At 54.1% G+C, this 11,205-nt stretch overlaps 1 protein-coding gene and 1 non-coding gene across 5 annotated transcripts; one reads left to right on the top strand and one right to left on the bottom strand.

Annotated features, from left to right (window-relative positions):
• Positions 1-1,946: 1,946 nt before the first annotated feature.
• Positions 1,947-8,435, top strand: LOC123928419 (low affinity immunoglobulin gamma Fc region receptor III-like). 4 transcript variants are annotated; one of them, XM_045983572.1, is made up of 5 exons: positions 1,947-2,073; positions 2,746-2,766; positions 3,116-3,367; positions 6,034-6,288; positions 7,045-8,435. In XM_045983572.1, the coding sequence occupies exons 1-5, from the start codon at positions 2,034-2,036 to the stop codon at positions 7,221-7,223; spliced, it is 747 nt and encodes a 248-aa protein (XP_045839528.1). In that variant the 5' UTR covers positions 1,947-2,033; the 3' UTR covers positions 7,224-8,435. The 4 variants fall into 4 exon arrangements, with proteins under 4 accessions (XP_045839528.1, XP_045839530.1, XP_045839529.1 ...); XM_045983574.1 differs by having other exon boundaries at positions 3,113-3,367; positions 6,199-6,288; XM_045983573.1 differs by having other exon boundaries at positions 3,113-3,367; positions 6,196-6,288.
• A 1,432-nt stretch (positions 8,436-9,867) lies between these two features.
• Positions 9,868-9,941, bottom strand: TRNAN-GUU. Its single transcript has one exon. It is a non-coding gene; the product is annotated as a tRNA-Asn (tRNA).
• Between the last annotated feature and the right edge of the window lie 1,264 nt (positions 9,942-11,205).

The following is an 11,205-nucleotide window of genomic DNA, read 5'->3' as shown; positions in this document are numbered from 1 at the left end:
CCACAGAGAGAAGATGAGTCAGAGTAGACCATAAAACTGCAGAGAAGGCAAACTAAAGGGAATGCCACGGACCGCAAGCCACGTGCGAGAAAACCATGCAGAACTGCGAAGAACAGAGGGCGGGGGGAGTCCTCCTTCAGCCCCGGGGTGGGGGCACTCTCCGGGCCTAGGTTACCCAGAGAAGCATCCTGTGCTGTAGCGTGGGGCTTCACGTTGTCGGATGCTGGCCTGCATTTTGCTGGATGTAAATGCGTCTCTTAAGAGGGAGCACTAGAAGGGCGCCTGGATGGCTCAGTGGGTTAAAGCCTCTGCCTTTGGCTCAGGTCATGATCTCAGGGATCCTGGGATCGAGCCCCACATCAGGCTCTCTCTGCTCAGCAGGGAGCATGCTTCCCACCTCTCTCTGCCTGCTTCTCTGCCTACTTGTGATCTCTCCCTCTCTCTGTCAAATAAATAAATAAAACATTAAAAAAAAAAAAAAGAGGGCGCCTGGGTGGCTCAGTGGGTTGGGGCCTCTGCCTTCGGCTCACATCATGATCCCAGACTGGGATCGAGTCCCGCATTGGGCTCTCTGCTCAGCAGGGAGCCTGCTTCTCCATCTCTCTCTGCCTGCCTCTCTGCCTACTCGTGATCTCTGTCTGTCAAATAAATAAATAAAATCTTTAAAAAAGAAAAAAAAGAGGGAGCCCTAGAAGGGATGCCTGGTTCCCAGTCCAAGTGGATCCTAACCAGACAGCTAACTATGGGGGAGGGGCTGCCGCAAGAAGTGGGTAGATTAAGGGGTGCACCAATGATCTCTACTAGGAGCAAAACAGAGCAACATGAAATCCTGAGAAATGGTTTTCATATGATTTTGGAGTGGACAGGGGCATTGGTCCCAATAAGGGGTCAGCAGACACCCGTGCCTGCCCCTTCTCCCCTCTACCGCTGCCAAATGTCACATCGGTCTGCTGTTTACCTCCTGGCCATTTCCAAGGCTGTTACAAGTGAGACCTGTCCCTGCTATCCAGGAGCCCACTGGAGCAGTGGCAAGGTCAAGCAGAGCCCTTTGATTTTCTGCCTGCCACCTAGATTTACACAAAGTGGGGAGGAGGAGGGTACAGAGGTGCGCGTGTTGGGAGGAGGGTGGGTCTGGGGGGCACAGAACTGGTTCCCGGTCACAGCACCTCTGCCTTTTCCAGCAAAGAGCTCGGGCCAGCCCAGGCCCAGTGGGTCCCTGAGGGGCTGAGCTCGCCTGAGCTGCTGTGACTCAGCTCAGCCCTGGTAACCGTGGGTTGAAGGTAAAAGGCTCCTGTTCTCTCCTCCCCGCTGCCCTTCCCTCCTCTCCTCCTTCCCTGCCTTCCCTGCAACCGGTGACGTTGCCCCCTCCCAGGGCCCTATTCCTTCCCCACTGCCTGGGTTTCCTTTAACAGAGGATGTGAACCTCATGGTCAAATTCATGCTAAGAAGTGCACTGCAGATCCCAAGGCACGTGCATTTTGAATTTTGAAAAGTATGCTGGTGCAGATAACGCTCGAGGGCGGGACGCTCTCTGGCATCTGCAGATTTACAAGGATGCAGGTGGGTGCCGGCTGGATGGAGCCAGGCCCAGGTAGTGACAAGTTCTGAGGTACAACCAGAGATCGCTCAGTGAAGGTTCTCCCCTCTTGAGTCTGGTCTCCAGGGTCCTGATATCTTGTTTTTGTTGCTGAGTGGATGCAAATCCATAGGTGGGGGGAAATACCTTGAGATGTACTAGGAAGCATTCTCACAGACTCTGTGTCACTGAATCCCTGCGGGGTGGGGGGAAGTGGGGAACACTCCACTTTGGCTTCTCATCCAGACTTTTTTCTTACCCTTCCTGCCCTATCGTGGGGCTCACTTGCCAGAATTATGGCTCAGAAATCAGATGACATTCTGGGAAAAGGAACCTAGAGAGTAATGAGCTGGGGGGTGGGGAGAAAGCCTATTTACTTCCTCTCTTCAAGGGAGGTGCATGTGTCCCTCAAGGGCTCAGTGTATCTGCGGTGACTTGTTCGCTCTGGTGTGGCAGCATGTGGCAGCTGCTGCCCTCAACAGCTCTGCTGCTTGTAGGTGAGTCAGAGTCACTGGGGCTGAGAGAGAAGCTCGAGCGGCCCTGGGTTCCGCGGGCCCACTTTTCAGGCCAGGGAGGGTATCCCTCCCAAGGAATAGGACCCCTTACAGCACAGCATGGAGAGGTCTCCTTGGAGGTCCCAGGACAAACCACTGGGGGTTAGAGATGAGAACTCCCGCTCAGATTTGGGCATAACCAGAAAGTGAAAGGGGCCTGGGAAGTCTCTCTTACTTCACGCTGCTGGGGCTCAGTTTCCCTATCTGTACACTGAAGACTATGGACCAGATAGAGGGTCCCGAAGTTCTGTCTCTTCCGTTCTGACATCCCTGGGTTCCCCTCTAGGACTTCTCATTTCCACCCTTTGCGGAGGACTTGGATTGAGGCAGTGTCTCTGGCTTGATTCAGGGAGATTCAGTCTTACCTTTGTTTTGAGCGTTTGAACAGGGACTGAGGAGGAATGGAGGGTGCTGAAAGCAGGGGTGTGGGTGGAAAGCAGGACAGGAGGCACAGACCCCGGTGACCAGAAGGCAGGCAGCGGGAAAGCTAGCCGCTGTACATATCTTGATTCTTGGCGACACAGGCTCTCAGGGCAGGGCTGGCAGGGCAATGTACACTCCAGCTGCCTGATCTACGCTTCTGCTCAATATTTGTTTCACCGTTTTGTCTTGCAGTTTCTGCCAGCACGCAAGTTGGTGAGTCCGCTCTGTGGTCTGGGATGGATGGAGGGAGGTGTGCAGTGTAACAGCCATGGAACCTCGGGCAATCTGTACCGCGTGGGAAACTGCTGGCTTCGGGGTGTCAGGGGGCACTTGCCCAGTACAGTCGGGCTTGGCCCTAGGCTTCTCTGGTTCATTTTCCTCAGGTTAGTGAGAGGCCAGAAATAGGGCTAAGTCCCTTGAAGCCAAGATGCTCTAAGTCTGAGTCACCGACCACGGCAGAGTTGCCAATGTGGGCTCGCTCTGGCTCTGAGCCTCCCCAGAAATGCCAGTGTAGGACCCCCCCCCCCCCGCCCTAACCCACCTTCTCTTGGCTCCTCAGCAGACCTCTCAAAGTCTGTGGTAGTCTCGGACCCTCCAGGCAATAGGGTCCTCACGTGGGACCGTGTGACTTTCAAGTGCCAGGGAGCCAATCCCTCTGGGGACCATTCCACCCAGTGGCTGCACAATGGGACCCTCATCTCAAGTCAGACCAGCTACGTCATCGAAGCCGCCAGCATTGAAAACAGCGGCGAGTACAGGTGCCAGAAGGGCCTCTCCGAGCTCAGTGACCCCGTGCAGCTAGAAGTCCACACGGGTGAGTGGGTGATGGGGAAGGGGGGACTCACCAATAAATGGTGAAAGCGGAAGACTTGAGAAGAGCTGAGTCCTGGGGGTTAAAACTGAGATGAGATGACCTGCGGCCCCCCTGAATTACATCACCCTCGTAGTCTTAGCCCCAGGCAGGCCTGAGGCCAAATGTCAAAAGTTGGCACCTAATGGACTCAGAACTCTGCAGGGCACAGTCCCCGCAATCACCGTCCCCATAGAATGAACCCCAGGGAATGGCGTCACCTGAAGGTCAGGCTGTGCCCTTAATGCTCTCTCATATTTATTGAGTAATTAATGAATCTGTTCTTATGACCTTCGTCTCCTTCTGACTCCCAGATGCATATGTTCTAAGTGACCCTCCAAACCCTGCTTGGTGGCCCAAGGTCCTTTCTACCTCTCTGTCCCCATCAGTACCACCCTCAAACTTAAACTTCAGTGCAGGGCACCTGGGTGGCTCAGTTGGCTAAGTGTCTGCCTTCAGCTCAGGTCATGATCCCAGGGCCGCAGGATCAAGCCCCACATCGGGCTCTCTGCTCAGTTGGGGCACCTGCTTCTCCCCCTCTCTGCCCTCCTACCTGCTTGTGTTTGCTCCCTTGCTCTGTCTCTCTCTTATTTAAAACAAAAACAAAAGTGTAAATCTCCCCACTCAGAAGCAGATGAGGGAAGGGTATCAGACACAGGCTGTGCCTGCTGTCCCTGGAGTCACACCACCCGGCCCTGTACCCGCAGTGTCCCCTCGAAAGCCTAACGGTACTTCAACGGCTGCCTCAGTTGCATGATGTGTATGGGTGGAAGGAGCCTGGAGGGGAAGGAGCCCCTGATGGTGGGGGGCTTGCAAGGGATTTCACAGAACTGGGCCTCTGGCGCTGATTCTTATGGCTCCTTTGCCTCTGACCACCATGTAGCTGACACGGTCCTCCTGCTACGGAGTTCCGGGGAGGAATGTGTGTTCTCTGACTAGGTGAAACATGGCTACCTTTGACCAAATAAGAGGGAGAATTACCAATAAGAAGCAATAGAAAAATCAAGCCTGAGAGCTCTTAGTTTGCCTTGGAGTTTGGTGTAGAAGCTGGCTTTGGAAGTCCCGTCAATGAAGACTGTACTAAGCTATGACCGTAAGCATTAACTTCACCAGGAGAAATTCTTGACTGTCTTTTTTTTTTAAAGACTTTATTTACTTATTTGAGATAGAGAGAGCATAAGCAGATGGAGAGGAAGAAGCAGGCTCCCCTCTGAGCCAGGAACCAGATGCAGGACTCAATCCCACGACCTTGGGATCATGACCCTAGGATCATGAACCAAGCCAAAGGCAGCTGCTTTACTAACTGAGCCACCTCGGTGTCCCTACTGTTCTGTTCTTATTACAAAAGTCATTTGGGTTCAATTTCTAAAATATATTTGGGTTCTAAATTGGGCTCAATTTCTAAAATATAGAAAAATAAAAGGGAGAAAACTAAGATGACTGTAGTCCTGTCCCTCGGAGTAAAGCCCTGCTAATGTGTAAGCACATTTTCTTTTTCTTTTTTCTCTACTTATCTGTTTCTTGTATTCTGTCTTTCTAACTCAGCTTTGTCTCATGAATGTTTTTCTTGTGTCATTTTAAAATGTATCTGCAATGCCATCTTTAATTATTTCGGTCAGCTTCCTGACCGTGACTTTGTGTTTTCTCGGGGTGAACTCCGGTTACATGGCAAGACAGTCCTGGTGATATAGGATTTTCTGTCTTGAAGTTTCTGCTCAGTGATGAATCTGGCCTCGTGGAGGCCCTGGAGCCCTTCAGAACGGACCAGCTACCATGAGCACTACCGGTCATGCCCTGCTTTCCTCTCCTTGACTTTCATTCTGAGTTGTGCCTCGAAGTTTCTGTAGCCACTTCAGGGGACACCCAATGACCTTATTCCCACAACTATCTATTCCTTCTGAAGTCTACCCTTCCTTTATTTTTTTAAAGGATTTCATTTATTTATTTGACAGAGAGAGAGAGCGCGCGCACACACAAGCAGGCAGGGGGAGAGGGAGAAGCAGACTCCCCGCCGAGCAGAGAGCCTAAAGTGGGGCTCGATTCCAGGATCCTGTGATCATGACCTGAGCTGAAGGCAGACGCTTAACCCCCTGAGCCACCCAGGTGCCCCTCTACCTTTCCTTTAATGGAGCAAATCATCATTTCCTCTCTCTCTCTCTCTCTTTTTTAAGATTTATTTATTTATTGAGAGAAAGAGAGCATGTGCATGCATGGGTTGAGGAGGCAGAGGGAGAGAGGAGAATCTCCAGCAGACGCCATGCTGAGCGTGGAGCCCGATGCGGGGCTCCATCCCACGACCCTGAGGTCATGACCTGAGCCAGATCCAAGAGCTGGACATTCAACCAAGAGAGACACCCCACCCTTCGGGGCTCCACAAATCATCATTTTCAAATGCAATGTTTACTCTTTGACCTAGAACTTATGGTGGCTGCTCCTTACATAGCAAACCCCAGGGCAACCCTAAGGACCCTGTGATGCAAGTTCTCCTGCAGGGTCCCGTGGGCATTCTCCCAAAGCAAGCTCTGCAGGGATGGTTCCCAGGCCAGCTCTCTGTGACGCCCTAGGATCTGGGTGTTGAGTGTCCCCTTCCCGCTGAAGCCTCCTGGGCCTGTGGTCTCTGTGTCTTTCAGACTGGCTGCTGCTCCAGACCCCTCAGCGGGTGTTCCAGGCAGGGGACCCCATCCAGCTGAGGTGCCACAGCTGGAGGAACATGTCCGTCTGGAACGTCCAATACTTCCAGAATGGAAGAGGCAGAAAGTTTTCTTATAATAATTCTGAGTTCTACATCCCAGCAGCAAGAAGCGAACACAGTGGCTCCTACTTCTGCAGGGGGCTTATGAGAAGGAGAAATGTGTCTTCGGAGGCTGTGGACATCATCATTCAAGGTAAGAGCTGTGCAGCCTCGAGGGTCTGGGACCCCCGGGCAGGAAGTCTGCATTTGCAGACTTTGTGAAGATCAGTGGAGAGGAGATTCTGGACTGTTCCATAGGCTTTTTTGACAAGGGGTTCTGAGGGCTGTCGTTGACTTGGCACGAACAGAAGCCCCATTTCCTGCCCCATAAGTACACCTGTCCCACCTTACCCCGATCAAACCATGTCCACAAGATTCTGTGTCCCTACAGTGCTGACCCATCTTTGCCTGCCCTCCTTCCTCTCCAAGCCTCAAGTCCTAGCCAAGAGCCAACCTGGTGAGCGCCCCTCACATGCTCACAGAGAGGCCATAGAAACCGGGTCCTGGCTCTGCTGTTCATTAACCACGTGATAGCGGGTAAACCAGTAGTCTCTCTGAGTCTCAAGTTCCCTTTCTGTAATGTAACAAAGTTGAGACGACATTTATCGGGCAAGTTTCAGTGTGCTGGACACTGCGCTAAGTGCCTCTTTCCACGCACCCAGTTTGACCGTCCCGGTGACCCCTTACCACAATGGTATGAGGTTATTGGTGTGAGTCTACTTTACAGATGAAGTAACTGTAATGGAGTGGGGGAAAGCGGAGGGGCGTTAATGGGTCTCTAAGATCACACCAAAGATTCAAAGACCTTTATATTTATTTAACCACTAGATAAAAGGAAAGAACTGGACAGATGCCAAATTTCCTGCCTTAACAACTGTCATTTTTCTCCTCCCTCTTCTTCTCCCATTAGGTCCACCGGTTCCGTCCACCTCAACACTCCTCCCATTTTGGCCCCATATCCCTTTAGCCGTGGTGATAGCACTCCTGTTTGCCGTGGACACGGGACTATATTTTGCCTTGCAGAGAGACCTTCATAACTCAAAGCAGGCCTGGAAAAACAGCAAAGTCTTCTGGAAACAGGGCCCGTAAGGACAAATGGGGGCAGTAAAGCAGCACCTCTGAGCCTCTTTCTGGACTCACAATCCCATCCTCCCCACTAGGCAGCTCTGGGAGCAGCAGGAAAACCACACCTCAGGGTCTAGGCTGAGGGTCCTCCTCTCAACTCCATTTTCTCTTGGTCTCTGCTAGAAAGGAAAGGTCTGTGATCTCAGAGGCCAACCATGAAGCCTCAGCAAGCAGACAGAGTGCTCAGCCTTGAAGTCTCAAAGCTACCCAGATACTTTTTCTGCCCGACTCTCTGTCACAGCAAAGCCACATGCCGACTCTGGATGGTGACCCGATGTCTGAACTAGTTCTTAAATAACAGGATAAGGAGATAAGAGAATTATGGCCGAGGACCAGCTGGGTAGTGGTCTACATCTGTTGCTCCAGGACGGGTTGCCTTCTAGGCACCCTAAAACCCCTTCCAGACAGATTGTGGGGGCTGTTGAGAGTCTAGCGGAGACAGCACAACCAGCGAAGGGAGTGGTTGAGAAAGAGCAAGGCAGCCCAGGACGGACCGGGGAGCCCCCAGCCTGCACTGTCTTCCTAGAACGAGAGCGGTGGGTGTTGGTACAGAAAAATCACGGGGGTGATGCAGAATTGGTTTTTGGGGGAGCCCCTGTCAAAACTGGGACGGCGTGTGGGTACTTAATGATGAACCACTCTCGATGGCATGAGTAGAAAATGCTCCCAGAAGGGGGTTAGGGATGGGAGGGTCCTGGAAAAGAGCACAGAACAAACTGCGTCCACAGGAAGGAGAGACACATTGCTGCCCCAGAAGAAGAGCAGCGAACAGAGATTTCTCTGGGTCTGAACTGAGAAAGCATGAAGGCAAAGAGCCAATGAGAGCTGCTCGGGAGACAATGGGCGGGGGGGGGGGGGGGGATGAGAACATGTGTGGGCCAGGATAATAGGAATTAGGGAGAGGAGATGAGGGGACTGTCGCCCGCTTTCTGCTTCAGTATTTAATATATAGCTCCAGCTTCACACTATTCATCCGATAAATGCTGGATGCGCTGTACGAAATGTCCTTGACTCTGCTGTGCTGAACTCTGCAACTTGGAAATCCCTCTGCCGGTCAGTGACTGGATTTGGGGAGTGGGGTCACGAGCGTTACTTGTGGGAGAAAGTTTAACTGTCTTTCTGTATTAGAAGCTTTCAACAGAGCATTTCCAGATTCCAATAAAGCATTGAACAAGATCTTGCAGGCTGCTCTCTGAAGAAGGAGAAACCGTGATAATAAGACCCAAATGGTAGAATCCATTTTTCCTCCTGTTGTCTGAAAATCTACCAGGGAAAGGTTGGATAACGAGATCATATCCGCACAGCTCACATGAACCAACCAGTTGCGGACTCACCAATGTTGCTGAGACAACGGGCGAAGGGACTTTTATGGGTGGTGGGTGGTGCGGGATGGGAAGGTGGGTGGCCAGGTGGGTGGCCTAGAGTCAGCTCCCGGCAGATGGTGGGCAGGAGAAGGCACCCCCAGGAAGGAGATAGGGGCCTGGACAGAGGCATAGGGTCAGTCTCATTGTGTGGGCTATGAGCTATACCCCAACACGATTGAAACTTAATCTCTGAATATTACATGAGATCCAGACATGAGGCAAGTGCATCAGGAAACCCCAGACGTCCAACTCACATCTAGGGTGCCTGGGTGGTTCAGCAGGTTGGTGTCTGCCTTGGGCTGAGGCTTTCCGCTCAGCCGGGAGTCTGCTTCTCCCTGTGCCCCTCACCCTGCTAGCTTGCTCTCTCTCACGCTGTCTCAAATAAATAAAATTTTCAACTCACATTTATTTAGTTCCCGTAATGCCCCGAGCTTGGGTTTAGGTGCCAAAGATGGAGAGCTGAACAACACGAGGTCATTCCTGGGGGAGCTTTGGTTCCAGGGAGAAAGGTGGGGAGGAGAGAAGGAGGAACAGGCTCGGTTTCCCGGTGCGAAAGGACGAGTAAGGGTTTAGCAGGCAAAGGGGACAGACGCCGAGGGTCTATGGGCAGAGGTTCAAAAGCCAGAAGAGGACTCAAGAAAGTAGGTTCGCTGTTTTCGAGGGTAACGAGCCCGGGAGGGAGAGGAGCGAGGTCAGGGCCGGATCACCAGAGGCCCTGCCTTCCACGCTGAGGGGAGCCCCGCCGGCCGAGCAGGCCCTGGGGGACTTCAAGCAGCACAGGTCTGCGTTTTAGAACAGGTCTGAAGGCGCTCTGGCAGCTGGAGAAAGGAGGGCAGAGGGCGTGAAGACTGGGGACCCCCGCCAAAGCCAGGCAGTGGCTGCAGAACCCGACGCGGGAGTGGTGAGGTGCTCGCAAGGCGGCCTCCCCGGGCGCGGGTCCGCAGGGACCGGCGGGACTGAGGGCCCAGGCTCCGGCCGCGCCTGTCTCCGGAGTCAGGAAACCCGCGCACGAAGGCCCGCAGGCTCAGACGCGCTACCGAATTCGCCTCCGGCTCATCTGGACGCGTCTCTTTTGCTCGCAAACATTCTGAAAACACCAGTTTCACGGGCCCTTTTCGTAGAACCTGACTCAAGCCGCTAAAAGTCTCGCTACCGACCGCGGGCGGCAGCGTGAGAACCCCCCGCCTCCGCGCCCCCGCCCGAGAGGCACACCCCGGGGGTCAGGGGTCAAAACGCTCGGGCCCCGTCCCTGGGTGGGCTCGAACCACCAACCTTTCGGTTAACAGCCGAACGCGCTAACCGATTGCGCCACAGAGACAGGCGGGAATAGGCGCCTCTGCCAAGTCAGTTCACCGCAGAGAGGTTCGTGCCGCTTCCTCCCGCGCCCCAAACCCGGGCGGGGGCGGGGGCGGGGGCGGGGCGGCCCCAGGGAAGCCGGGCGCTCTCCGCGCTGGCTCCGGCCTACCCCTGGGCCGCCGCGGGCTCCCCGACCGGCCGCGCAGCCGGAGCAGCCGACACCGAGGCTCCCCGCGGGCTCGCGCGTTCGCTCGGATTTGCCCCGGGAAGCGCCGCCAACTCCCCCCGATCCGGCCAGTTAGTGCGTCCGCGTCAGCCTGTTACTGTGAATATTTGGACACGGCACCGCGCGCCCCGCAGCGTGAAACGCTGACGCAGCCGCAGAGCGAGGCCACCGCCGACCCCGGCCGGTCCGAAGGTCTCCGCGAGCGCCTGGGGCCGCGGACGGACGCGAAGCTTCTCCAGGCCGTGACTTGGGGACTTTCCCACCGAAGGATCCGGATCCAAACATCCGAGGGCAGGGACCCCGCACCCAACACCACCAGCCCCGGGATCCTGGTCGGGGCGGGGCCTCCCCTTCGCTCCTGCCCGGGGGAAGCTCCTCTTCCGGCTCTTGGCGCGCGCGGCAGCCTCGGGCGCACCCACCCCCGCCGCCGTTCCGGGCCGCGCCCCGGCGCACACAGTGTGAGGAGGGTCCGGGGGCCCCTCCAGCCTCCGCCCAGAACCTCCTCTTCCTTCCGCGCCGCCACCCTCTCCTCGGTGTGTGTGTGTGTGTGTGTGTGTGTGTGTGCACGAGTGTAGACGGAGGGGGATGTCCACCGTGTGTGTGTGTGTGTGCACGAGTGTAGACGGAGGGGGATGTCCACCGTGTGTGTGTGTCTCCGATAAGTTCGCCAAATGATCTCCGCATTGAGACTACCTTTTTTCTTGCAACTTTACAGAAGTTTGTTTTAAAATGTTCTTTACTTTATAAAATTATGGTGAGGATAGGTGATAGTTGGGGCTGTGGTTGTTTTACAAATTTCCTAATTTGGCAAAATAAAAAGTTGGCAACTCTGCACTGATCACCAACATGTTACGGGAAATTTTACTCATCTAAGGAGTCCAACTTTAGGAACCTCTACTCTTACCTTCCCCTCTTTTGTTGGACTGGCAGCAGGAATTAAGAATTCCTTTGCAGTCTTTGCAGTTCATTCTAAACACACATACATTTCCTGTGCTTCACTTTGCCTGTACACATAACAGCAACCCAAAAGAAAGCCAAAAACCCCCCAAAAAATAAAAAC

The sequence above is a fragment of the Meles meles genome, chromosome 17, assembly GCF_922984935.1.
Source record: "Meles meles chromosome 17, mMelMel3.1 paternal haplotype, whole genome shotgun sequence".
Classification (NCBI taxonomy): Eukaryota; Metazoa; Chordata; class Mammalia; order Carnivora; family Mustelidae; genus Meles; species Meles meles.
This window is presented reverse-complemented; position numbering and strand designations above follow the sequence as displayed.